Source organism: Chenopodium album, chromosome 15 (genome assembly GCF_948465745.1).
Source record: "Chenopodium album chromosome 15, dcCheAlbu1.1, whole genome shotgun sequence".
NCBI lineage: Eukaryota > Viridiplantae > Streptophyta > Magnoliopsida > Caryophyllales > Amaranthaceae > Chenopodium > Chenopodium album.
Genome location: NC_137848.1, coordinates 51,905,279 through 51,932,002, shown reverse-complemented (window position 1 = coordinate 51,932,002; position 26,724 = coordinate 51,905,279). Strand labels below are relative to the sequence as shown.

General features: G+C 34.6%; 2 protein-coding genes across 5 annotated transcripts; one reads left to right on the top strand and one right to left on the bottom strand.

Moving 5' to 3' along the window:
- Positions 1-1,471: 1,471 nt before the first annotated feature.
- On the top strand, positions 1,472-5,117 carry LOC145582554 (endo-1,4-beta-xylanase 5-like). The gene is made up of 7 exons (XM_081639538.1): positions 1,472-1,733; positions 1,899-1,945; positions 2,066-2,288; positions 3,051-3,217; positions 3,344-3,442; positions 3,566-4,381; positions 4,685-5,117. The coding sequence occupies exons 1-7, from the start codon at positions 1,670-1,672 to the stop codon at positions 5,072-5,074; spliced, it is 1,806 nt and encodes a 601-aa protein (XP_081495664.1). The 5' UTR covers positions 1,472-1,669; the 3' UTR covers positions 5,075-5,117.
- Positions 5,118-5,669: 552 nt separating this feature from the next.
- LOC145582553 (uncharacterized) lies at positions 5,670-15,924 on the bottom strand. Of its 4 annotated transcripts, none has more exons than XM_081639534.1 (5): positions 15,789-15,924; positions 7,223-7,295; positions 6,848-7,099; positions 6,660-6,717; positions 5,670-6,403 (listed from the first exon to the last, which is right to left on the bottom strand). In XM_081639534.1, the coding sequence occupies exons 3-5, from the start codon at positions 7,036-7,038 to the stop codon at positions 6,278-6,280; spliced, it is 375 nt and encodes a 124-aa protein (XP_081495660.1). In that variant the 5' UTR covers positions 7,039-7,099; positions 7,223-7,295; positions 15,789-15,924; the 3' UTR covers positions 5,670-6,277. The 4 variants fall into 4 exon arrangements, with proteins under 4 accessions (XP_081495660.1, XP_081495663.1, XP_081495659.1 ...); XM_081639537.1 differs by having other exon boundaries at positions 7,223-7,268; positions 15,789-15,918; XM_081639533.1 differs by having other exon boundaries at positions 6,848-7,295.
- Positions 15,925-26,724: the final 10,800 nt, after the last annotated feature.

Sequence of the window (26,724 nt, the reverse complement as noted above, 5' to 3'; positions counted from 1 at the left end):
AGACATGCGGCTTTTGTTATCCCATCCATTGCGAGAAGACAACAATGGTTGAACTTGGAGCCAATAGCAAATAATTATAACCAGTATACGTGGATCACAGGCAAAGATTGAATCATTGAATGAAGAGAAGTAAATGGGAAAAAAATATAGACTAATCAATAAAGAAGAAACTGATCGTGGTAGTTTTTACAATTTTTTTTTTTGTCAAATTTTTTTAAAATAAAATAAAAATAAACCATATCAGCGGTTTAGGTTAGTCAATATAAATGAATGGTTGTGATTTGTTTTAACACAATGACTACAATTTTATTGTAGCCATTTGAAAACTATCCTTAAATTTACAGTAAAGTCTTAATCCGATTCACTTACATTTACATAAATATTAAAATATAAAAAATACTTTAGTCTTCATGCTTCTCTCGATGAAACTTCTATTGTGAAGCTTTTGTTCCCAAAAGAAACTTTTCTAGATATGACTTGTACTCCGAAGCATCATTTCTGCAAAGGAGCTCTTTTATTGATGAAAAGCACTTGAGAAGCCTATTACTCTCTTCATACATAATACGTCACATATTCCTCATTAATTTGAGCAAAATCAATTACTTGTTCATGAAGGGATATTTAGTTATATATTAATTGTCACAAATCACATTTTAAATTCACAATGATCTACAGTCACCGTTTATGTTATATAATAATTCAATAACTAAAATTAGATCCACAAAACTGGCATAACAAGATCCCGGAGACATTGACATTGTTAGGGCTCAATAAGATATATTCACATGTATGTATGAATACAAAAAATGAACTGTGAAATTCAATCAACTAGCTAGCTAGATTGCTTGCAATTAAATGCTTCCTTCGTTTCTTTAATTGTCTTATTCTCTAATTTAAAGTCTATCATATTTCCTATGAAAAAAAAAAAAAAAAAGTCTATCATATTGATTTTTACTTATTAAATTGAGTAGGAAATTTTTTTTTTTTTTTTGGACCCAAAATTGTGTACGTAGGAAGTAGGATGATAGATTCGTTCCATTTTTTTTTTTTTTTTTTTAAATATAAAATACAGCTTGTTTTAAAGGTCAAGAGCGGAATAAAGGGTTGTCACATGAGTACACGACCAAGAATATAATGTGCAAGGGAACTAGACAAAATCTAGTACAATACTAATATACGTATAACAGTTTGATAGAGTATATAAACCAATCTCGAGTTGTGAAGATCCTTAAATTAAGCACCTCTAAATAGAAAAAATTAAGTGTGTCTTATTGCAAAACACTGGACCACGTACCTATCCTAATGACCTAGATGCATGTTCTGATATCGTTTTGTTTTTTTCTTTCTTTCTTTCTTTCTTTCTTTAGTAATTATTTTCATTTTCTGTGCAATCATGATTTAGTAAAGACTACACACTTAAGCTGACATGTCTCTTTTTTTTGTCACATGATTCAACTATTTTTGCAAAAACTTTGTAAAATTTCTTGTGTAGGTCATAGTTTGTCATTTTGGTGTTTTCTTTTGTTATTTAACTCAAATTTCACTTCACTTGCTGTAAGCCATAATTTATATTTTTGTATATACTAAGATACAAAAATCATATCCTCTTAAATTTTGAGAGTATGCAATTGCTAGGTTGAATTTAACATCTTACATTGTCTTGAGTGAAATGAAGATTATTACTTTCTTGTTATGGCATGCGTTCTTTCTGCTCCTCTTCTCCTACAATAATGGTAATGTCTAGGATTCGCCTCGTGTAATTTTCGATTATATTGTACTTATTGGTCTATTATATCATTAGTGAGTTTAAATTTTTACTAAATTTTCGCATCCTTATTGTCAATTGTATTATAGTATTGTTGTCTTTTACTAAATTTTCGGATTTTTAATTGATGCAGGGGTTATCATACAAGCTTTGAAGTATGATTATTCAGCAACTACAGAGGTACTAAACTCATTGGAATGTAGACAGTTTTTTACAAAAAATCCGGCTCTTACAATCGAGTTTTAATATCCTAGATTGAGCAGAAGGTTCTAATACAAGCATTTTTGTATGTTTTTGTAGTGTTTGGAGGAAGCTTGGAAAGCTCAATATGGTGGAGGGATCATACAAAATCCAGAATTCGATGATGGTATCGAAGAATGGACTGTTTTCGGACCAGGGAGGATCCAAGAAAGGGTAACAAAAAGTGGGAACAAATTTATCGCAGCTATTAACAGGACACATCCATCTGATGGCCTTTCTCAGAGGGTTTTGATTGAGGGTGGAAAACTTTATGCATTTTCAGGTAACATGAACTAACTTCATTTTCTTTAGGAATTCATAATTAAAGAGATTTGATTAAGCAAGTTAAAACTTCGTTATTATAACTAATTAGGAATCATATGTTGTTGGTCCGACACAAAAGTATTGGGTGAGACTAACTCGTAGTACAGTAAATTGTTGTATTCGTTTATGGAGCATTGATTACAATTCTTTGAGAGTATATTCTACAGTCCTACTATACTCGCCTTTGTCGTTGTCTTTCTCCTCCATATTTCCCTGCCTCCTCCCTTTGTCTCTTTAACAAGTATGGTACATGCATTGAATCGACAAAAATGCAAGGACTTTTAGTCTCTTAGCTAGCTAGTTGGCTGTTCTTTTGTATTCTTTTGAAGTGGTTTGTTCTTTTTGGGCCTGTTACATTTTTCCTCAATCTTATGCTTTACTATCTTTATTTCTTGATACATAGAAGTGTTACATAATCTCTCAGTTGGTAGCCTATGAACATTTGTTCACTTAAGTCGCGAATTTCCTTTAAACCTTCACTGTATGTCCGTCTCAAATCATAACCACCAAGACATCACTAGCTAAATTAGCTCATATAATACTAATTAGCTACAAATCAAGCAATTGACCGAAATTAATCCAGCCATCACAGATTTCACATTTTACTTGTTAGTTTACATATGACATGCCACTAGTTTCATGCAATATAACTCATTCTCTTAATTAGAAGACTTGGATCATAAATTTTTGATAAAATTATAATCAGCCTGAAATTTAACAGCATGGATACAAATAAGCGAGGGCAGTGAAATTGTAGCTGTTAAATTTAGAAGCCCTTGTGGTAAATATCTCCATGGCGGTACTGTCATAGCCGAGCAAGGATGTTGGAGCATGCTTAAAGGTGGCATCGTTGCAAATTTTACTGGCACGGTTGATTTAACTTTTGAGGTAAATGTACTGCTGTCAAAAATGATTTCCCTAGGAGAAATAATTTTTGTGTAATTTTGAGAAATGGACCTATTTTTATGCTTTATAACTCTGTATTATGCAAGTTTCTAACAATTGTATATGCAGACTAATAACACATGTGTTGAAGTCTGGGTTAATAATGTATCGTTGCAACCGTTTACTAAGAAGCAATGGAGATTGCACCAAGAATCAACCATTGCAAAGGTAAAAAAAAAGGCAAACATATTTGAAGTTGTATTGGATATTTACAGTCTTAATTATCAGTTTTTAGTTGAGTAAAAATCAGATAAATAGAGCGAGCTGAGACTGAAATCATCGTTCATGTAGGTGAGAAAGCGTAAGGTGAAATTTCAAGTGACAAACGAAAAGAAGGTAGCAGTAAGAGGAGCAAAGATTACTCTGAAGCAAACAAAGGCAGGATTTCCAGTTGGATGTGAAATGAACTTGAACGTCCTAAATAGTACAAAGTACCGAGATTGGTTTATTGCCTCAAGATTCTCAGTCACTGCTTTTGGTAACGAAATGAAATGGTACTTCACAGAAGAAAAGACGCGAGGAAAAGAAAACTATACCATTCCTGACGCGATGCTAAAATTTTGTGAGCAGAACAACATTGATGTTCGAGGTCATAATATCTTTTGGGACGATCCAAAGTACCAACCCACTTGGTTAAATCTCAACATCAACCCAAAGAAGTTGGAAAAACTAGTTGAAAAGAGGCTGAAATCGGTTGTTTTAAGGTATAAAGGGAGATTGATTCATTGGGATGTTATGAATGAGAACTTGCATTTTAGGTTCTATGAGAATAAACTTGGTAAAAATGCTTCAGCAGAGATTTATGCTAGAACTTATGAGCTTGATCAAAAGCCGATTTTGTTCATGAATGATTATAGCACGATAGAGGATAGCGAAGATGAAGAGTCAATGCCTGCAAAATATGCTAGAAAGTTGAAAAGGATTGTTTCATATTACAAGGAAAGGAGTAGTGGTAATAAGATGTTGCCTATGGGAATAGGGTTAGAATCGCGGTTTGCTCCTGGTCAGCCTAACTTTGCTTACATGAGAGCAGGAATTGACTACTTAGCTTCAATGGGATTCCCTATTTGGCTTACTGAAGTCTTTGTTGATAAAGGCGCGAACCAGGTACAATCACTGACTCTTGTTACAAGTCCATAAAACACATATTTATATACATATACTTCTTATTAAAAATTAGAATTTGTGCTTAATGAGATCAGGAAAAAATATAATGATCTATGCATTTGAATTCTTTATGTTCACTGATAGCGCGAAAGAGTGGCAGAGTGCATCATCTCAATATTAAGGAATACACATAATTTGTGAATCTGAAATCTTTATATTCTAATATGTAAAGCAACAGTATTACACATATCAGTGTATAGTATGTAACAGTTTAATTTATATGTCGAAAACTGTTATAAGCAGGCAGAGTATCTAGAGGAAGTTTTGAGGGAGGGATACTCACACCCTGCTGTCAAAGGAATTGTGATATGGCCCACTTCGCCGTTCAGCAAGGAGTGCAAGATGTGTTTGATTGACATTGATCAAGACTTTAAGACCACACCAACCGGAGATGTAATTGATAAGCTGATCGAGGAATTGTGGAGCTCGAAACCATTGAAGATTTCAACCAATGGACATGGGTTTTATGAAGAAGTAGTGTTGCTTCTTGGGGATTATGAAGTTACTGTAAGGCATCCTGAATCAAATTCTTGTACTAAGTTAAAGCTCAAGGTTACTGAAGATAAATCAGCACAGTTTGTGAATGTTCTGCTAGACAAGAATGATGCATGTGTTCCCAATATTAATAACTAAATTTGGAAATTTGAATTGTAGACATGTTGCAATACTCGCAAATAGCAAGTAGATGTGTTTTGCAGTTTTGTCTATTATTAAAACTATAGCTACATATTGCATAAAACAACTTGCATGGATCCGGTCCACATTCTTAGTACTAGAACCGAGAATATTTCAACCCAAGTAAATTCTACCCAAACGAGTCTTGCCTATAATTGACCCAATTGTGATCAAATTGTTGTGATGTGGAACTCAATAGTCACCTATAATGAAATTGGTCTTAAATAATTTGCACCAAAAAAATTGGTCTTACATTATCATGCTAAAGTAAATCTTCTATCTGTGGAATCCAAATGAACACGTACTGATGGGTTAGTAAAGTATATGACGTGTATAATTTTAATTGATATGACTAATACCCAATTACTTAACCGAGATTGAAATTTGAAAATTGAACCTAAAATATATGGACACATTTTGACTTTATTAGAAAATGAATGTTTTTTGATTTTTTTTAATAAAAAAAAAAAAAAAAGAAAAGAAAAAAAAAAGGATTTTTTATAAAATAAACATCGTGGGACTAGAACAGAAAATCACTCAACTCAACTAGACTCAACTCCGAAATCAGCCCAAATGAGATTTCCATGCATCAGTTGCTCGGACCAATTCTATTCCACATGATTTAAAATAATACAACACTACAACATTACCCATTAAGGAAAATGTTATACATAGCCCTTAGGGCTACATATAAGCATTAATTAAAGTATGAAAACATTAAAAAGATTTTTTATAAAATAAACATCGTGGGACTAGAACAAAGAATCACTCAACTCAACTAGATTCAACTCCGAAATCAGCCCAAATGAGATTTCCATGCATCAGTTATTGCTTTCATGTGTCTCAGGCCTCAAATGGAAGTTGCATCTTTTTACTAATACCTTTCTTTTTTCTCCTCAAGAGCTTCTTAAAAAGTCCACCTGTGGTTTTTGGTATAGTACAATAGCCAAAGGACCCAAAGCAATGTCATCGTTTATCTTTGCAACAACATTACCAGTATTTTGTGAACCAGAATGATTGTTGGTACATATAATTTCCTTGGTTTTTGGTGATTCAAGTTGATCAGGTTCATCAGTATATTGCATTTGGTCCAGCAGAGAGGACCTTTGGCTAGCTAGCTTTTTCTCAGATTCCGGGGTTGAGGTAACACCAGGAGCACTCCTAGTTGGAGTGGAGATGAATTTGTCTGAAACCACAGCATCCCGTGATGAGGCCATTGCTTCCTAAATGTAAAATGGTTTCTTGGCACTCTGCTAGCTTCTCTGAAGCTCCTGATATTTCCCATTCCTACAGACCATTTCATATTTCAGTTCAAATTTCAACAAGGAATAATGGATCCATTCATATATACTATTCTATAAACATATTCAAACATGTTTTTCCCTGTATGAACTTAGGGGCCCTCGTCTAAAAGTTTCAAGGTGAAGAACAAAGTTATACATGTTGTCTTCCCATTGGAGTATAGATATGCAGGCATTTATTTTTGTTAACACCTTCTATTTCATTTTTTTATGTACATGTAGATGAAAGGAATATAACTTACATTTTTAAGTTGCTTTTTGCCTTGATCGAGACGTTTCATGGTATCCGCCTTTTGCACCCTGATATCAACAAATTAGTAATTCAAACAGCAGTTTTAAAAGCTCAAGATAATTCAAATTAATCAACACGATTGCAAAAGTCTACCAGAGTTCTGCCAAGTGCAAATGTGACAAAGACAGTTAAGTATACCTCTTTAGTTGGACCTGCAAATTGTGGCATTTTGCCTCCAACTCTTCACAATGATTCTCCTTATTCTTCATCTCTTCCAGTAAGGATGCAATCTTTTGGTGGGATTCATCCATTCTAGAATTGACTGCCAAAAGCTTCAAATTCAGATCTTCATTTCCCATCTTGTAAATTTCAAATTGTTCCTCAATCATTTCCTAAGTGCTTCAAGGCCTCTATTTCTGATCTCAAACTTGCAACAGTACTTTCAGAATCCTGAAGTAGATTTCTCAAGGATTTGTAATCTAATGCATGCTTTGCAGAATCTACATCCTGTGAAATCACAGTGCTCGACCAATTGAGCTAATAAGCTTCCAACACAACAAACAAAAAGACTACCTCATATATTGATGATCATCCCCTCTTGCCACAGGAACGCTAGCCTCTGCCATAATAGATGGATCACTTAGACCTAATAGACAGTGGCAAATGAGATTTCATGCATCAGCTGCTCAGACCAATTCTATTCCACATGATTTAAAATAATACAACACTATAACATTATTAATTAAAGTATGAAAACATTAAAACACTTTCTTCAAAAAACTTATAAAGCAAATTTGTTTCGTCTTAAACTGATACATACTTGACACTTAAAAAGCAAATAAGATGTCTTTTTAACTGACATTGCCACATACTTCAACTAATTAGGCAAAAGTTTTAGCTGCTCTCTCAAAACTAAGTAAATAGGATGTTTGATAATTAATACAATAGGGAATACTTATAATATGCGAGACCATCCAAACCACAATTTGACAAATCCATACATAATCCAGAACATGATGAGATGATGCATTATTAACTCCTGATCACTCTCCTTGACAGAGGGAATAGAATCTCTACATAAATAAAGCAGTTACGAACTTGTACACTCAAATCTCGAAACTGGCTTGTTCTGGGATCATAAACCCACAGCACGTCATTATCGAGTAAGACCAGAAGATCACCATCCAGCCGTGATCCAACTGCATATGGACCATATTGTACATGGATAGGTGAAGTTACAAACAAGCACTGCCATGCTATTGGAGCTCCCAAATTGTCAAATTCAGTAACTACCCAGATTTCAACGCTACCCACTTGCTCGAGATTCTGGGTAACATATAGTGCAAGTAATTCTTTGTACAGACCAATTTCCCATTTGAACCCATCATATAAATGCACTCTGGGCTGAACAACCCCTTATGGTGCATCAGATAACTTAAATGTCTCGGTACTTAAATGAAAAGAAAGGATCCAATCCTTGGTTCCGTCTCCAGTAGACAAGGAGGCAATCCAATAACAAACACCATTTACGAACACATCCATGGTTGAAGCTGAGATAACAGCAATGCCAAGGCCTCTAACACCCAAGTAAATTGGTTGATTATTAAGCCTCTTCCAAGAGTTGGTGCTTAGTGAGTAAATATCATAACCCAAACTTATGTATGAGTCAGGGTCACACACAATAGAAGATGTTGCCAAAATCTTGAAATCGTTAGACATAGCATCGTACATGAAGCCCATGACAGCATGACAGCCTTCAGAAAACCGATGATCTGGGGCTTTTGGATATGCAACAATCTTAAAATCTCTTGCGGCTGGATTCCACAAGCCAAGACGGTATTCATAGAGATCATAGTCACTCCGTTCTTTATGAAACAATTCAATTTCGAAGCAAATAATGCCATTTGTAATGCCTTTACAAAGAGCTTTCACTATTACACTAGGATCAACAGTTAGAACAGAATTTCTATCACGTTCTACATCTGATATCAAATTCAAAAGAACGTCATCCCCTTGGTGTTTAGATAAAAGATAGCACCGATCTGCATGTGTTATCTTATGATACCAAAGGAAGAGTGGCACATCGCCATCTGCTTTGTGGATTGCATACTGAGCACGGTGGTGTGTCAAAATGAAGCTAAAATCGTCAATGAGGGCACACCATGACCTGCAGACGCATCTTAATCGCAACAAGTCTTTCACAGGCAGCCTTGAAAAGATACCCCCTAACAAATCATTTGGAAGAAGAATGTAGTTTGTTTCCCCGGCATTCATTTGACTACAACTTTTAAAATTAGGTGCTTTCTCAGCCAAAATTTCAATTTATATCTCTCTCCAAACCTAATTAAAAATTAAAACCAAATTATACAAAAGAAATTCTTCTGCCTCAAAACCCGATTGAGAAACAGGTTTTTATCATAATCAATTGAGTTTTTTTTTTTTTTTTTTTTTTTTTTTTTTTTTTTGGTGCGAATGAGGAGCTGCAAGCCCCGGGAAAATAAAAAACTAAACAGAAATTAAACGTGGCAAAGCCACCCCTACACTATCCTCATGTAAAATACGTCCTAATTCGATAGGAGGGAATTGAATCAACTCAATGTTGTTGTTCTGGTCGACTCCATGATTTGCTAACCAGTCCGCCGCCCTATTTGCTTCTCGATACACATGAATAATTTGCACTTGCCACGAACCTTCATCAATCAGCTGCTTGCATCTTTGGATGATATGATATCCTTGTCCTCTATTAATTTCTTGATTAGTCAGAGCTGCTATTACACACTGACTGTCAATTTGTAGCTGCAGTTTTGCTGCTCTCATGCGTCTAGCCAGCTCTAACCCATACTCTACTGCCTTGAGTTCTGCCATGAAAGCATCACACACCCCTATTTTTATTGCATAAGCATGAAGCATCCTCCCAGCTGCATCCCTGATCAGACCCCCTCCACCTGCTGGTCCTGGAGAGCCTTTGGCTGCTCCATCAGTATTCAAGGCTAGCCATCCTACAGCAGGAGCCAGCCACCTGATAAGCATTTCCTGTCTAGCTCTTGGTGCTTGAGAACTGCTCTGCCCATCACCTAACACCTTCCATACTTCCTCGAATTTAGTAAGCAAAAATTGACCCACATCAATTGGATTTTCATCAGCTTTGCCAAATACAACATTATTTCGCCATCTCCAAATCCACCAAATTGAAATTGTAAAATAAGTTGGCCAGATTTCAGGTGAGCGATCACTTTTGATTTGAACTTTAATGTTTCGAGCAATCCACTGCTGCAAAGTTCCTGTAAAAAAGCTAAGAGCTGCTGCAGGGCCTCCAATTTGTCTCCAAATTTCTCTAGCTGTTCTGCAGTCTTGAAGGGCATGAAGAGTTGTTTCTTCCTGAGTGTTACAATTTGGACACCACGGGCTATTGGTCAGACTTCTCTTCACTCTATTTGCATTTGTCATAATCCTATCGTGCATGACTAGCCACAAGAAAACCTTTGCTCGTTGTTGAACTTTAATTTTCCAGATTAATTTCCAAGTGTTGTCATGTCCTATTTCATCTTCTTTTCGAATGATTTGCATAGCAGCTTTTATAGTAAATTTTCCCTGCTTAGAGCTACCCCAGTACAAGAGATCCCCTGTAGTTGGATCCTTTCTCAAGGCATGAGCCTCAATGAGTCTTAGGATATCACCAGGAAGCAGCTCGGCAATTAAGTCCCACTTCCATCCAATCTCGATGTCCCATAACTCCTCAACAGTCGCACCATCCAACTGCTCTGGAATGTCCCTAATAGTAACAGCTCGCAATGGCTTGTTTAAGGCCCAATTGTGATCCCAGAAAAGGGTTGTAGCACCATTACTAACAGCCACCCTCGACCCTTCACAAATAAGCTTCGCATTCTCCGAGATGCCCCTCCAAACATTTGACATATTCGTCTTTGGCTCAAACATGTCAATATCACAACGGCCCTTACAATATTTTGCCCTTAGTACACGAGACCATAGAGCATTTGGTTCCGTGAGTACACGCCAACCCAATTTTGTCAAAAAAAGCAGCATTGGTTTGTCGAGCTGATCTTATTCCTAATCCACCCTTTTCCTTAGGTTGTTGAAGGCAATCCCAAGATAGCAAGTGAATTCGTCTCTTCTCCTCATCACCTCCCCAAATAAAACGCCTTGTGCGTTTGTCAATATCGTCACAAATTGAACGAGGGATCTTGGCTGTTTGCATAGCATACGAACTCATAGTGGTGAGTGTTGTCTTGGCCAAAGTGATTCTTCCCGCTAAAGAAATATACTTTGATTTCCATCCCGCAAGGCGACGATCAATCTTTTCACATAGATGAGCGAAAGTGTCTCGAGTGACTCTGCTAGTGAGTGTTGGCATTCCAAGATATGTCCCTAGATCGTCAGTTTCATCGATTCCCAGAGCATGACATATACCAGCCGTATCTTGTGTGTGCATATTATTAGAGAAATATACACGAGACTTTGAGTAGCTGACTTTCTGACCAGAATTTGTGCAAAATCGAGCCAAACAATCTTGTATCACCATGGCTTGATCAACAGTAGCTTCAGCGAACAAAATAATATCGTCAGCAAAGCATAAATTTGATAGCTTTGGTCCATTTCGACTTGCATAAATAGGCTTCCAAAGATTTTGAATTATGGTCTCCTCAATGAGCTGATTTAATTTCTCCATGCATAGCACAAAAATATAAGGTGACAAAGGGTCACCTTGGCGGATACCACGGCCCGGCTTGAAAGATTGGGTCGGTTCACCATTCCAAAGCACTTGCATTGTTGAAGTAGTAATACATTCCATAATCAAGTCTATGATGAGAGGGGGGAACCGAATATCATACAAAGTGTCCCTAATAAAATCCCACTTAAGACGGTCATAAGCTTTTTCAAAATCAATTTTAATAGCCATAAGTCCTTTCCCTCCTTGCTTGTTCCTCATAGTATGAATCACTTCTTGTACTATAACAATATTGTCAGTTATTTGTCTTCCCGGCACGAAACTTGTTTGAGTACAAGAAGTTAAGTGGGGCATCATAGGTTTGATCCTATTTACGATCGTCTTCGTAATAATTTTGTAGGCCACATTACAAAGGCTAATAGGTCGGAATTGCATTGCTAGCTCCGGTTTGTCCACTTTTGGAATGAGAACAATGAAGGTGTCATTCAAATTTTCCGGGAGTCCCTTACCATTCAAAGCATCAAGAACTACTTTATACACATTATCCGCCACGATGTCCCAATGTTTTTGGTAAAAAAGAGCTTGGAAGCCATCCGGACCCGGGGCTTTCATAGCACCCATTTCAAACACCACTTTCTCAACTTCACATCTAGCAAAAGGTCTCGAGAGTAAATCCCAATCTCTAGTTGTAAATTCAGGGAACACATCCGAAGGCAGCTGCCCAATAATCTCTTGATCTTCATCTTCGAATAAAGTCTTGAAGTAGGAAACAATATTTTCTTGGATTTGCTGCTTATCATAGAGCCAAACACCATTCGGTTGATCTTTAATAGCCGTAATATTATTTCTCCAACGTCTAGCAATTGTGCTTAGGTGAAAAAAGGAAGTATTTCGATCCCCTTCCCTAATCCACTCAATTCTGGATTTTTGATACCACAACAACTCCTCTTGTTCAAGTATCTCATCTAATTCCTTACGGAGCTTGGACTCAAGCTTTAATAAATCACGAGATTTTTGCTCAGAGAGGCAGCGTTGGACACCTGATATACGAGCAAGGAGATTTCTCTTTTTTTAAAAAATATTATGGAACACCTCCTTATTCCATGTTTGAAGTTCCTTCGACATTTTCTGTAATTGTGGGACAAGAGGCGTAGCTTTGCACCATTTTTCCTCAATAAACTCACGAAAGTGCTCATGGGTAAGCCAAGCCGCCTGAAATTTGAACGGTTTATTCACCGAGCCTATAGGAACAAAACCATTTGGAGATATAATAATCGGGCAATGATCAGAAGGCAGGGAGATTTTTTGCCGCAGCATTTGCAAACCGTAGACTCCAATCCCCATTACATAAAGCTCTATCGAGCCTTGCACTAGTGTAGGTATCCATAGAATTTCCCCTAGACCATGTATGATTAGGACCACTAAACTCAATTTCAAGAAGTTCCATACTCTCCACCCATTCATTAAATCGGTTTGCCCTTCTAGAAGTCTCAGGGCTACTTGTGCTACGCTCATGAGAGAAGCGAGTATCATTGAAATCTCCGGCAATCATCCAAGGTTTATTATGAGATGAAGCAAAATCCCTTAATTCATTCCATAAATCATGTCTTTTCATAGGGTCGGGGCTAGCATAAACTGCCGTGAAGTACCAAGGTTCCTCACCTATACGTTTGATATCCATGGTAATAAACTGATTATGCTTAATGATAGGCTCGACAGTCACAAGGTCTTGCTTCCAATAAATCCATATGCCTCCACTGAACCCTTGAGCATCTACTCGTGTGTGACCATTATAATTACAAATATTAGCAATTTTTACAGCTTGTTGTCCCCCCATATGTGTTTCAACAAGAGCAAAAACTGTAGGCTTATTATTCCTAATTACTTCTTTTAAAGAGCTAATAAAAGCACGACTACCCGCCCCTTGAACATTCCAAATCATGAATGAAATAGGCAGAGAGTTTGGAGCTAAATTAGGCATGGTATCTTCCATTATACTTGGAGTAGAAGGTAATGAACTTACATATGCACTTGAGATTAATCTCAATAATCTGCTTACTTCATTGGGGATCTGAAGGTAGACCACCAACTCCATTGGCTCCGGGATCGGTTCCTCCCAAGACTCGAGTCTCACCTCCAACACATTCGTCAGGGGGTCGGCAATGACCAAATATGGTCTCTCCATTGGTTGTCCCACGAATAATGTCTTGTCCGTTGGAACCATTAGTTGGATAACATCCGAAGGTGGGGGAAACATGTGTGAGTTCCTTCTGTGTGACATCATTCGAACTTACTACTACAACCTCTGGAATTTCCTCTGTTTCTTTTTGTGTGTTGGCTTCAGAAAAAATTGTTTGCGAGTTTTCTTTACCCTCAGATATGGCAATTTGTGGGCTTTGACTTGGTTCTTTTTGGTTGAGAATATTAGTGATTGGGGTCAAAGGCACGTTTGACTGGGAGCTTGCCTTATGTGATTTAGAAGAATCTTTTTTCTTGTAAACAAATTTCCCACCTCCTCTAACTTCCTGATCTTTTTTCCCAAAATTAAAGGAAATATTCTTGGAAAAATTTTGGGATTGATCTCCAAGATTTATTGTGGGGATATTATTCTCATTATTTGAGATAGATAAATTCAAATCCTTGTTAGTTTGGTCACTTCCCAAATTTATAGCAAAGGCATGATTATCTTTTCCCATTGATTCCTCCAAATTTTGATCCTCTTCCGCATTCATCGAGGCCAGAATCTCGAAATTAGATTTCCTTCCATCGATACAATTAGCTACTTTGGTAACATTTTTTGAAAGGGGTTGACTCTGATTTTTTGCCGGGTTTTGACCATCCTTACCCATACCCGACCCTGGTTTTTCCACTCTCGGGTTTCTCTTTCGACCCGGTTTCTTGACTAACATCCAATCCCCATATTCGTCCACCTCCTCTGGTCTAGCTTTAGCTTCAATATGTTGCTGCTCTACCCCATCTAACTGACCATTAACATTGTCAATTATCATAGTATTCGAAGGCTGCCTCGATGCACATTGGTCTTCAACATGGCCGAGCATACCACATTTATAACATAACATTTTTATGCCTTCATATTGCACTCTCCATATCTTGCCTTTCAACCAAAACTTGGAAAGCAGGGGTTTCGAGAGGTCTATCTCAACACTCAGTCCAGTGAATTGTCCCCTTTCAGCATATGCTGTCGATTTGTCAACCCTTATGACTTTGCCAATCTTTGCTCCAATTTTTTTCAGGAATTCCTTGTCAAAATACTCAACTGATAGATTTGGAATTCGAACCCAGACAGTCAAGACACTAATGGATGCTTCTTCCGGGATGAAGTTTGGTGTCCATTTTCTAATAGTGAGATATTTATCATCAATTAGCCATGGTCCTTGAGTGAGCACATAATTGTAGTCATCCACATTATTAAACCTCGCTATGAAATATTTGCAGCCTATATCTGTGAGGATTAATTCACCCTTCAACTGCCATTTTCTTTTCAATCTTTTCATCAACCCCATGTAACCAAGACTGCCATCAAACATTCTTATAATTAGGGTGTTCCTCCAAGGTTTCCTCATAGCTCTCTTCTCCTCCTTAGTAAGAAGAATGATAGGGCATCTATCACTGTCTTCAATCCCTTCTGGTGCCTCATCATCATCCGAAACATCATCCTCCTCTCCTTCAAATTGAATTCCCAATTCAGCCTGGAAAGCAATTTGGGTATCTCTCAATAAATCCCTGAAGGACTTATGTCCAACCCCATTCAGAGGAGGCTGTTGATGGGAAAAACCCGCCCCAGCAGCCTGTAATTCACCATTTGAAATGGGGTTATTGCCCATTCCTTCAACCTCCATGTCAGCCATAGCATTACCATTTCTATCAAAAAAGTATTGTGTAATTTTTCTCTTTGGCTTTTTGTTAGATCTGACCAGTTGGTCAAGCAATTCAGGGGGGTTTGGGGGATGCTGGTTATCGTTCATTGTAAGTTTTACGATACTAAATGATATGGCAACTAGAGAACCAATACTTTTTTAATAAATGTTATAATCAATTGAGTTTATCATCACAAGTATTCAATAATAAAAATATGATTTGATACGAGTAAACCATTAAAATTAGGTGCATTAACTTTTCCAATAACAAACAACAACTATTCATTTCGATGCGAAAATTTGACGATTGCTAGCAATTACAAACATCAAATTGATGCAATAACAAGACACAATTCATCAATTCAAAAAAAAAAAAAAGACACAATTTATCAATCGTCAGTATTGCTCGATACCAAAATTCATATCATAGAAAGAATCCTATATAACCAAATTCGACTATATAATTAACGTATATATACCCACAAATAGCAAATTTTAGAAAAACAAACGAATCAAATTAAGGCAAATTAAAAACAATCAATAAAATTACATGCACAGTGATATTCGAAAGTACCTGCAAATTTTGGTGCTTTTATGAAATTGAAATCGCAAATCCACTTGAAATTGCCACAAAAACTGCAATCACTAACTGGAGATTAAGTGAATTTGAGGAGAGAGAAAGAGAATTTGAAGAGAGAAAATGCTTAATTGTGTCAAAATGAAATAAGTTGTCTTTTTTCCATCAAAATAATAAGGATAAATAAGTTGTCTTTTCCCTCTCAAAGTCTCAACGTAATTACACACGGAGTAAAAATAAGTCTTGTGTGAAGTGAGTACATCAATTTGTAAAACGGTTAATTTAAAAGTATATTTAACTATTTTTATGGTCATTTTAATCCGTGTGTGGTTCTTAGAGCAACCTTAATCATAAATAAATAAAATTGTTTGGGTTACTATTTGAATAAAATAATGTAAAAAAAATTAGGTGATGGTGAATAGTGAGATGAATAAGTATGAATGGTTTCCAAACCATTCATTGAAATTGTTTGTCCATCCATGAGATTATAATATTATTATTTATGTATGTATTTTAATTTTTAATAAAAGATAAATTGAGGTGTGGTAGGTGAATAATAACATGAACACTTTTTTTTTATTCATGGTTAAGAGGAGGATTTTGGAAATTATTTGTTTGGTTTATGTATATGAGAGAGAAAATATATTTTTAATGAATAGTAACATGAATAAAAAAAAAAAATTTGTTCATGAATAAGGATGCTCTTATAGGCATGCATACCATGCATTGTACTCCCTCCGTGTTTTTTTAAGTGTTACAGTTTGACCAACACATAGTTTAGATAATTTAATTGACTTAAATAAAATAAAAGGTAAGTGGAGTAGTTGGAGTATTAAAAAATTGTAAAAGAAAGATAGTGGGGTTAATAGTTTATTAAAAAGTAATGAATATGAGTGGAAAGATATAATAAAAAAAAAGTAGTAGTGGGTTTGGGTGGGACCATGAGAAGAGAGAGATATAATATTTTAATGTAGTTTTTTGCCAAAAAAGAAGTGTAACACTTAAAAAAACACGGCTGGAAATGGGAAGTGTAACACTTTAAAAAACACGGAGGGAATATAGATGTTTTACGAAAAGAACATATTATACAAATATAAAGAACAGCTGAAGTGAAAAAAATACTATTAAAATGCAGTGGACATATACCTAATAAAGTAAAAAGAACATATTTGCACCAAAAATTAAAAAAATAAATGTCCATAATTTACCTTTATGTGAGAACACCAAAAGTAAACGTGTTTTTAATCTTTTTATCATATCTATATGCGTGTCTAATTATAAATGTGTTTCTCCCTATCAAGTGGAGTCCCAAACCAACAACCAATTAGTACCACTCGACGATGTTGTAGTACATAAACAAGCTTTAAGCTTAACAAAACGGCGTCATGGAATTGAATTGATGGAGTTAGATGGATCATGGGTGTTGGGTAAATGTGGAATGAGACAATGAGTAATAGCTAATTCATATTCAACGTATGGAGTCTCATGACTTGGCAAAATAGATTGACAAATTAATTCAATCAAAAAGATTAACCGGGCAGCCCACGTTGATAAAGTCATATATTCAGCATAAATTTCATGGATTATTATCTTGACTTCTTGGACTTGACTCATCTTCTATCATATACAATGAGGGATTGTGTAGCTGCACGAGAAGTGTGGAAGCAAGTAGGAGGACCTGCTAGTTGTCGAGATTTTCGAGCTGGAAGCCTGCAGCAATGGATTGTCAGAAATATTAAGGTTCAAGCTCACAATGATATGTCCCCGGAAATCTGGCCTACTTATTTTTCGATTGTGGTTTGGTGGATTTGGAAGTGGAGAAATGCGGTGGTTTTTGATAGAAACAGTGAGATTCCTATTGATGTGAGGCAATTTCTTTTGGACAGATTTGAGGAAGTATGGCGAGTCTTGGGAAATGATTTAATAAGTCCTTCTAATCTTCCCATGGTAAGGAGAGAAGCTTTTATCAAATGGATAGCTCCACCAGCAGGTTGGCATTCTCTTAATTCAGATGGAGCTGCTAAAGGTACGCCTGGTCCTACAGGGGGAGGGGGTATATTGCGTGAAGTTCAGCTATGCTTATTCTCTGAAGCTTGGGATATGCTCTGCCTTTAAGGCTGAAGTGATGGCTGTGGAATATGGGCTCCAATTAGCTAAGAGATTGGGTATCCAAAAGCTACAAGTGCAGATTGATAACAAAGCAGTGGTTCAGATACTTCAGAATTTAGCAGATTATGGAAGAGAATGTGTACATCACATAGCACGCTGTCATAAGCTATTGGAAGACCAAGCACGGGAGATAGAGATAAAGCATGTTTATCAAGAAGGAAACCGCGCTGCAGACTGGCTTGCCAATCAAGGAGTAAATCAGAACAACCGTTTCGAGTTGATTCAAGTCCCACCTCTTGCTCTTGGTCGTATTTTACATAATGATGTCGTAGGAGTGGCTTTGCCACGATTTGTTGCCCCGTAGTTTTCTTTATTTAGTTTTTTCTTCTCGGGGCGTTGCTCCTCGTGTGCACCAAAAAAAAAATATACTTATAATCTACTAGACTCGCATAATTCTTTCGCCGTTTTTATCGTACTATATACATTATAAAGTGTATGTGTTGTCAAGACCATTTAGCACATAATTTTAACCCAAAAAATCAGAATACTTCCAAGCATTTACGGCGGCAACCATATATAAAAAACCTGTGAACGAACTAGATTAGTAACCACTACTATATGAGTGTAATTAAAAAATCAACACTTCAGAAGTGAGAACAACATCTACATATAGAAAATGAAACATTGATGAAAAGGTGCCAATAATTAAATAATATAACTACTCAAAATAACTAATGAATTTTTTTTTTCTTTTTTTTAAACCGGAGAATTATATTAAGAAGAGGACAAAGAGTCTATCAAAACATACAAGTTAATCTCACACCGACAATGATTAACTCGTACAAGTTCTACTCCGAAAAGAATAATGATTCTAGGTAGGTGGTGGGCGATAAAGTTCCCACTTGTTCATATATATCATACAGACAATGATTAACTCGTACTAGTTCTACTCAAAATAATGATTTTTTAACTGCTAAACTGAAAATTAATAAAAAATATATCAATCATAACATGACACCTCATCATTTTATGGTGTCATTTTTTAAAAATGACACAGTAAAAATATTCCCGCTACACCAGTATAAATTACTTGCAAGTGGAATTTTTTACAAGGTGGTAAATTAGATAGAGCTTTCTCATTGTTCAAAAAAATTATAATGGCTGCTGCTTTCCTCATCTCATTTCTAAGTTCTAACTATACTTCTCTGCAAAGTTCCTAGGGGACTAGAAGCAAACCCAACGTATTGGCAAAAGGTCTTGCCAAACATAGTTATTCCTACGTCAATCCGTACAGCCCTATCGTCTGTACCATCCAATACCAGTGCAACTTCAACATAAGAACAAGCTTATTCCCCCATGGTGGTCGTCAACCTTACAATTGCCTTGTACTCCCTCCATATTCCTGTTGCAGGGCACTTTATAAAGTCCTTGCATTTGGTGGTCAATACAAATTCGCATCTCCACTAGATACGTATTGTTGCCTTTGACCAAACATTGAACTTGAAAAATATTATTGATGCCCTTAACCGCGACACTTATGGCCTTCATATATGCCGTTAAAGGGTGCGCCTGGTACGAGAGGGAGAATAGCCTATAACCAAATGACAACACAATTAACACATTAAAAAAAAAACTTTATAATAAACAACTTTATATTTAATTTATAATTATATAATACCTAGGGCAATAAGCTGGCATTGAAAGTCTGGTGCTGTTTTCAACGACTGACGGCTTCATCTTCCCCGCGGCATCCACAACAGGGGAGGATCTTCATTAGGTCTCATAAGGATTCGACCCCTATTATTTTTGTAAGAGTTATTAGACGAACGTGATAAAAATATTATGTCAAGTGACAAACACAACAACTTTTTCAAGTTGGTTCAAATAAATGAAAATTAAAATCTAATATAACATATATACTTTTACTACTTAAGTAAGAAAAATTAATATTTAAATTTATTTTTTATCAACACCTTAATTTTTTACGCTCGAATCATGACATCATTACAAATTTATTTCATTATTTACAATTTAACAACTACAAATCCAAATAGTATATATTTTTAAATAATTATATTATTTTTGTACATATATTGTACATGTATCGTGATATGTTTTTTGCATCTATTGGCCCATATAAGTTGTGTAAAGTAAAATTTTAGATCAAAATCACATATTGTTTTCTTATAGTGATTTATTATTTAATTATCATATTTTAATTATATGTAACAAGTTTCTATAATAGGGTTTTTTTTTTTTTTTTGAAGGAAGCTTCTATAATAATTAAGTGAGGACGATTGATGTCATTTCTTTTAAACTTGACACTAGTCAGATTATTATTTTTTGTAAATAGTTATATATCTATAATTTTAATTAGAAGTTATTAAATTTTATAACTTGGCTCCCATATAGTTTAGTCTAAGATCCGCCACTAATCCACAGACCACCCACCATGTAATGAAAACCCTTGTTCGTGCTCGGGCAGTCACGCACCGTGGTGCCTGACACAGACTTTTGGGCCATTGCAGAACGAGAAGGACAAAGTCGGATGGAGGAGAAGGAGGAGGTGGAGGTGGAGGATGAGGATGTGATGGAGATGGAGGCAAAGGAGCAGCTACTATAATGGTGGGGGTTATCGCAAAGGCAACAAAAATATGGTAATAATGAAAGAAGGCACTGTAGAGCTAGCTTAATTAGTACTCGTACAAAGTATATAAGTACTTTTTTTTTTGAAACCTAATATGAAGCACCTAATATGAAGCACTAATAAGCTCCAATTTATAGAGTACATTTCGGTTGAGTAATTGTCATATACTTTACTAAGTTACTAACCCATTATTGTATCTGTGGCTTTCATTTATGGAATACAGTATATTTCTATGATCATGTGGATGTTTCTCATTAATTTTAACTATCTTAATTTCGGGAATTACTTCTAGCATCAAGATTTTTATTTAAATAAAATAATCATTTTTGTCTAAACATCTATATCCAAATGAGGTTAACATGTTTGAATTGATTTTCAGTTCAATTTTAAAATTTAATTTCAGTTGTGTAATTGGTTATGAATCATATATACCAAATTAGAAACCTTATTTTGGATCCAAAGCACAAAACTTTATCATTTAGTAGATGATATGACATTTAGACTCCTACTAAGTAAATAGCATCAAAGATATCCAATAGACAAATACTACATGGTTTTTTTTTTTTTAAATAAAAAAAATCCAATTGAGGCATTGGATCTCATCAGCCATCATTAACCACAAAATAATGTCTACCTTTTGTTTATTATTATTATTATTATTATTTGCCTTTCATATTTTCTGATACACAAATATATACTTATATATTAAAAAGTGTTCCTAAAAATGTCAATGTGTCACGTGTATCTCATTCTTGCACCATCATAATGTCACGTCATCATTCAATATGCCACGTGTATTTCTAGCACATTTTTGTTTCATGTCATGGTTAACCAAAAATGCATCACCAACTTATTACCATCCAAGCTATAAGCTAATGTTGTTCTATCTATGCACATAAATATATAAATACATATTAGAAATAAAAGCAAAATTATTCAAAACTATTTATTATTGTTATTGTAATATTATAATTTTCGACAATAGAAAAATTCTTTCAAGCTCTTTAATAATAATAATGATAAAAATACTCAAAATAACACCAGGAGCAATGCCCGGGCCAAACACTAGATAAAATTATCTATATTTATATCTCATATTATGTCATTATGTATTATGTGTGAATACGTAAGTGATTTGTCTCATTAATTTGTGTGAATTGATGATCAAGGTTTAATTTGCTCTCATGAATTAATTGTGACATTTTAAGTAGGTACAAACAAAAAACAAAGGGAATATTATTATCTTAATTTTCAAAATACATATGATCAAGATTCCTTTTTTTAAAAAAAAATAAAAGAAATATGATCAAGATTTCTATTTTATTTAAAGATAACATGCACAACGTCAAGACGATCATTTTTTTTTTCTTGACAAGACTATCAAATTATTTTAGTAGTGTGACGACATTTTATTTAGGGCTATATAGAATGAGTTTTAATTATATGATCAAGATTTCTTTTTTATTTAAAGATAACATGGACAACATCAAGACGATCAAATTATTTTAGTATTTTGTGACGACATTTTATTTAGGGTTATATAGAATGAGTTTTATATGATAATATAGAATGTGTTTCCAATAATATAGAATGAGTTTTACGTCTGGTAATACATGTATGGTGATACATGTATACTTTATCTGGATAAGAAAAAATGAGAAAAAGTAGGGTGCCAATTATCATAAGATAATGCTTATTAGCTTAGGTAATTTTTTTCCTCTTTTGGTTTATAGATTTTTCTATATATAGTTCTTGAATTTCAAATTGATGCATAAAGTGTAAGATATTTAATGCTTTGTCGTATCTACTTGTAGAATTGCCAATGCAATAAATCAATTATGCCCCATCTGTTGCTTTAAATAGTAAAGGGAAATTTGTCAAAAAAAAAAAAAAACCTTTTAGATGCACCATTTTGCGAAAAAAAAAAATTTTTAAAAGCTTTTTTGTAAAAGAAAACCCAAAGTTAATTTTTTTTGTTTAAAACAACCTAGTCACACCTAATTAACCTTTAATCTCTTCTAATTAACCTCTAATTTACATTTTACTACTTAATAATTAAATTAATTTATAAATTAAAAAAAAAACCCCACCCACCTGCCCACCACCAGCCATCCAGCCACCCCTCCCTCTCCTTTTCCCCTTCCCTTGACAGCAGCCCCCTCCCCCATTTGAGCCGCCGACTTGAACCCATATCGCCGGCCCGGAGACCCACATCCCTTTCCCCCTTACCCCCTCCTTTCTTCTTCATCAATTTCCTCCAAAAATTCCTAGTTTCATCTTTCTCTCTCCTAGCTCAATCATGGTTATCAATGGCTTCTCCATCTCAATTTCCTTAAATTATCTCATAAAAACCCTAATTTATCAATTGAAGACATTAATTTCACCTTGAAATTTCTCTCTCCTCCTTCCACGAGAAGAGGAGGGCCCTTGTGAAAGCTTTGCCCGCCCCGACTTCTTTCACGAGAAACCTCTAATTGTGCAAACTCTGATTATTTTTCTCGACCATCTTTGAACACGATGTTGTATTTCGAGAATTCGTGGTCGAGTTGATGTTTCTGGGTGTGGGTATTTTCGTGGTGGGCTGGCGATGGGAGTGTGGCGGTTTCCGGGTGGTGGTTGACGACGGGAGTAGGCTAGCTAGTACTAGGTTGTGGCTAGGGTGGTTTTCGTGGTTGGCTTGGATGGGGGCTACGATTCTGGTGGCTTAGTCGGTGGTGGGGCTGCTGCTAGGGGAGGGGGAAAGGGAGTGGGTGGGTGGCTGGTGGTTGAGATGGTGGTTTGTGTTTTTTTTTATTTAATTATAAACTAATTTTATTATTAAATAGTTAGAGAGTAATTAGAAGTAATTAGTGGTTAATAAAGGTGAATTAGAGGTATCAGGTTGTCTTCAACAAAAATTAGCCGTGTTTGGGTTTTCTTTTACAAAAAAGCTTTTAAAAGGTTTTTTTTCGCAAAACAATGCATTTAAAAGGTTTTTTTTTTTTTTACAAATTTACCTATAGTAAATAACATACGTTTCAATGACTTTTTTTTACTTAAATTTAATTTGATGGTCATATATGATTATATTCCTATAGAAAATTAAACACTATCGAGCTAAAAGGAACACATATTTCCCAAAAGTTATCTTGCATGTTTGTTTTGAAATGATTTGATGTATTATTTCTATCCATGCATGGCAATTATCAACTACAATAAAATTGTGGTCAATTATATTTTTCAAAAAAAAATATTAGATTAAATCTCAACCCTTTATCTATTTTAACTAATATAAACCGTTGATTGAGATTTGAAAATGACTTTTTAGTTTTGTAAAAATTTTGATTAAAAAAAAAAAACATTATGTCAGTTTCTCCTTCAATACTTTGTTTTGCTTTCTTCCAGAATCAAACATGTTTATATTTAAACTCCAATCGTTTCTCATATCATAGTCCAAGTTTCTTGATTTATTGAATGTTTCGTTGCTCCTTCCCCTCCTCATTTTATTTTTATGGGGTAAAGCTTAAATAAAGTAAAATATACACGACCATGGAAATCGTTAATTCCGATCAGATCTTCATCAATAACATACTCATGTTCTTTTGATTAATTTTTTTACAAAAAAAGGTTGGATCAATAATTATTTCCATTGTATTTTAATTTGTTATAATCCTACTTTAAAATCTAAATGAATAGAGAAGGATTCCAGAAGAGAGAGGATCATGGATCAAAATATTAAAGGAGAAACTGAATCAAAGAATGTTTTTTTTTTTCAATCATCCTATCAATCAATTAACCTATACTAAAAGCGAACCTAAAGGGACACTTGTCATGATGTCATTAAAAAAATTTCCGCCTTTTTTTTTTCTTTCTTTATTTTTTTTGCCAAATTTGAATGATTTCCAATTTTTAACCTACAATAATAATTATTTCCATTTTGACAACACATTTAATCCAATCATACTGAATTAATTTTTTATTATTATTTTTTTAAAATATATTGTATATACTAGGAATCTTTTAGTTACAAATATAGTAACATAGATTAAAATTAAGGTATTGAAATACTTTGTATATCATTATCCAAGATTATTATAATATTATCAATTTTTTTCCTCTAACTTAAAATTTATTTTAATTAAAAATAGAAAAAAATATTTTGGTAGCATACTTTGTATAGATCTTAAAATTATGCATAACGTTTATAAGAACAACCAAACAAAATTATTTTATTATATAATACTCCTCCTTTTTTTATATGTTATACTTGGATTTGCACATTTGTCGAGACACAATTTTAACCATCAATATCCTTAATTAAAGACTATTATTTTGTTACAAATATTTTTTTTGGTATATTATTGTTAAATTAACATCATTTTTTATAATTTTTGTTATAAATTTTAATTATTACCGTGCATGACACGAGACTTAACCTAGTATAAAAAAAATGAAAAACTAAATTATCATCTAATTAACCTTAATGCCTTAATGCTGCTACTTGCTTTTGTACCGCCGTTCATGCCAACGTCTTAGCTCTTGTTAACTTTAACCTCAATGCTAAATTTTATGAGCATATTTGTTGGATCTATGGAGAAGTAATCACTTTTAATTACTTGATCATCCTCATTTTCACGCACTATTGATCATTTATTTATTATGATTTATACGTCTGAAATTTTGAGTTAGGAAGCATGAGACTATATATGCAATCATGTAGCAAACTACAATTACAATTATTTGTATGTAGCTGGTCATACCGTGTGGTCGGGGTTACATAATGTAATGGGTTACTCGTTTGGTTAGGAACTACTTGTAGGGGGTTACTCATTTGATCACGGGTTACTTGTAGGGATTACTCGTTTGGTCAAAGGTTACTTGTTTGGTCAGGGGTAAATTATAGGGGTTACTTATTCAAGGGTTACTCAGCCGGTCCAAGGGTTACTCTCACACATAAAACGCGCAAACCGATTGATTAAGTAACCCCTGAATATGTAACCCCTACAAGTAACCACTGAATAAGTAACACATACAAGTAACCCCTGAATAAGTAATAACTACAGGTATCCCCTGAATAAATAACCTTTACAAGTAACCCTTGTCATACGATATTGCCAGCCACACAGAAAAATTGCTAAACTATAATACGTATTATATTTTATAAAATGGAGAATGTATGGTCTGAAAATAATTTAGAGAATATGGAATTTCAGTAAGAATCTGAGTCTGTTCTCATTGACTGAACTCAGCTGAACTGAACTGAACTTATTAGAGCTGAACTGAATTGAACTGAACTAATTACAGGTGAAGTGAACTGAAAATAATCGTATGAAAACAGACCCTTAATAAGTCAACAAATTCTATATTCGTGGACAATGAAAATAACTATTACTTACTGGGCTTGTTTTTTGGGCTCTAGGAATAGATTTTACTTTTTAGTGTTGAAAAGTGTTGCATTTGAAAAGCCATAACTGGCCCAACATAAATTTGAGCAAAAATTTCAACCGAAAGTTTGGCCGTCCTCTCCTATTGGCTCATTATTGACCACATTTTGGACAATATCAGTGGCTGAGCAAAACTATCCGAAAAACCATAACGGTTTGGATATATGTTCCGATAATTTGTTATCGGGTATGGTTATTGAGTATCATTTTAAAATTAACGAGTACCCTATATATCACTGCTAAACTCGATAATACCTTGCTTGTAACAAATTAAGACTTGTTTAATTCATCATACTTCATTTAAATATACTAATCTGAGTTTGATTAACTCATGAAACTACGTGGAAAAAAATTGCTTTGAGCTTTTTATTTTTTATTTTGTCAAAAAAAATTTAAAACAAGACAAGGTTAGTAATTAACCAATTCTGTATATTAGGTGCTTCTCTTTTTCCTTGTTTATTATGAGTATATATATTTAAGTTTTCATATCTTAGACCATAGTATCATTAATAATGAAGCCTAATAGTTTTATGAATTAATTTAGGTTTTAATCTCTTTTACAAGTACCCTATAAAATAAATAAGTTCAGATAAGATAAGTTTATCAACACTATATCACAAGTGTTTGTGTAAAAATAAATTAAAATTTGTTTGGTAAATAATAATGCATACAAAGATGACAATTATGTAACGGGATTCGACATGGAATTCAATGTTCGTTTAACCCTGGCTTGACTGTATTTTACATCACCTCT

Bases quoted from the DNA above. Each gene is read 5' to 3' on its own strand.
- LOC145582554 (XM_081639538.1), top strand. From the start codon at position 1,670: ATGAAGATTATTACTTTCTTGTTATGGCATGCGTTCTTTCTGCTCCTC. The intron at 1,946-2,065 runs GTACTAAACTCA...ATGTTTTTGTAG, and splicing joins ATTATTCAGCAACTACAGAG to TGTTTGGAGGAAGCTTGGAA. The intron at 3,218-3,343 runs GTAAATGTACTG...TTGTATATGCAG, and splicing joins CGGTTGATTTAACTTTTGAG to ACTAATAACACATGTGTTGA.
- LOC145582553 (XM_081639533.1), bottom strand. From the start codon at position 7,038: ATGATTGAGGAACAATTTGAAATTTACAAGATGGGAAATGAAGATCTG. The intron at 6,718-6,847 runs GTATACTTAACT...TGTTGATATCAG, and splicing joins TTGCAGGTCCAACTAAAGAG to GGTGCAAAAGGCGGATACCA. The intron at 6,404-6,659 runs GTAAGTTATATT...AATGGTCTGTAG, and splicing joins GCAAAAAGCAACTTAAAAAT to GAATGGGAAATATCAGGAGC.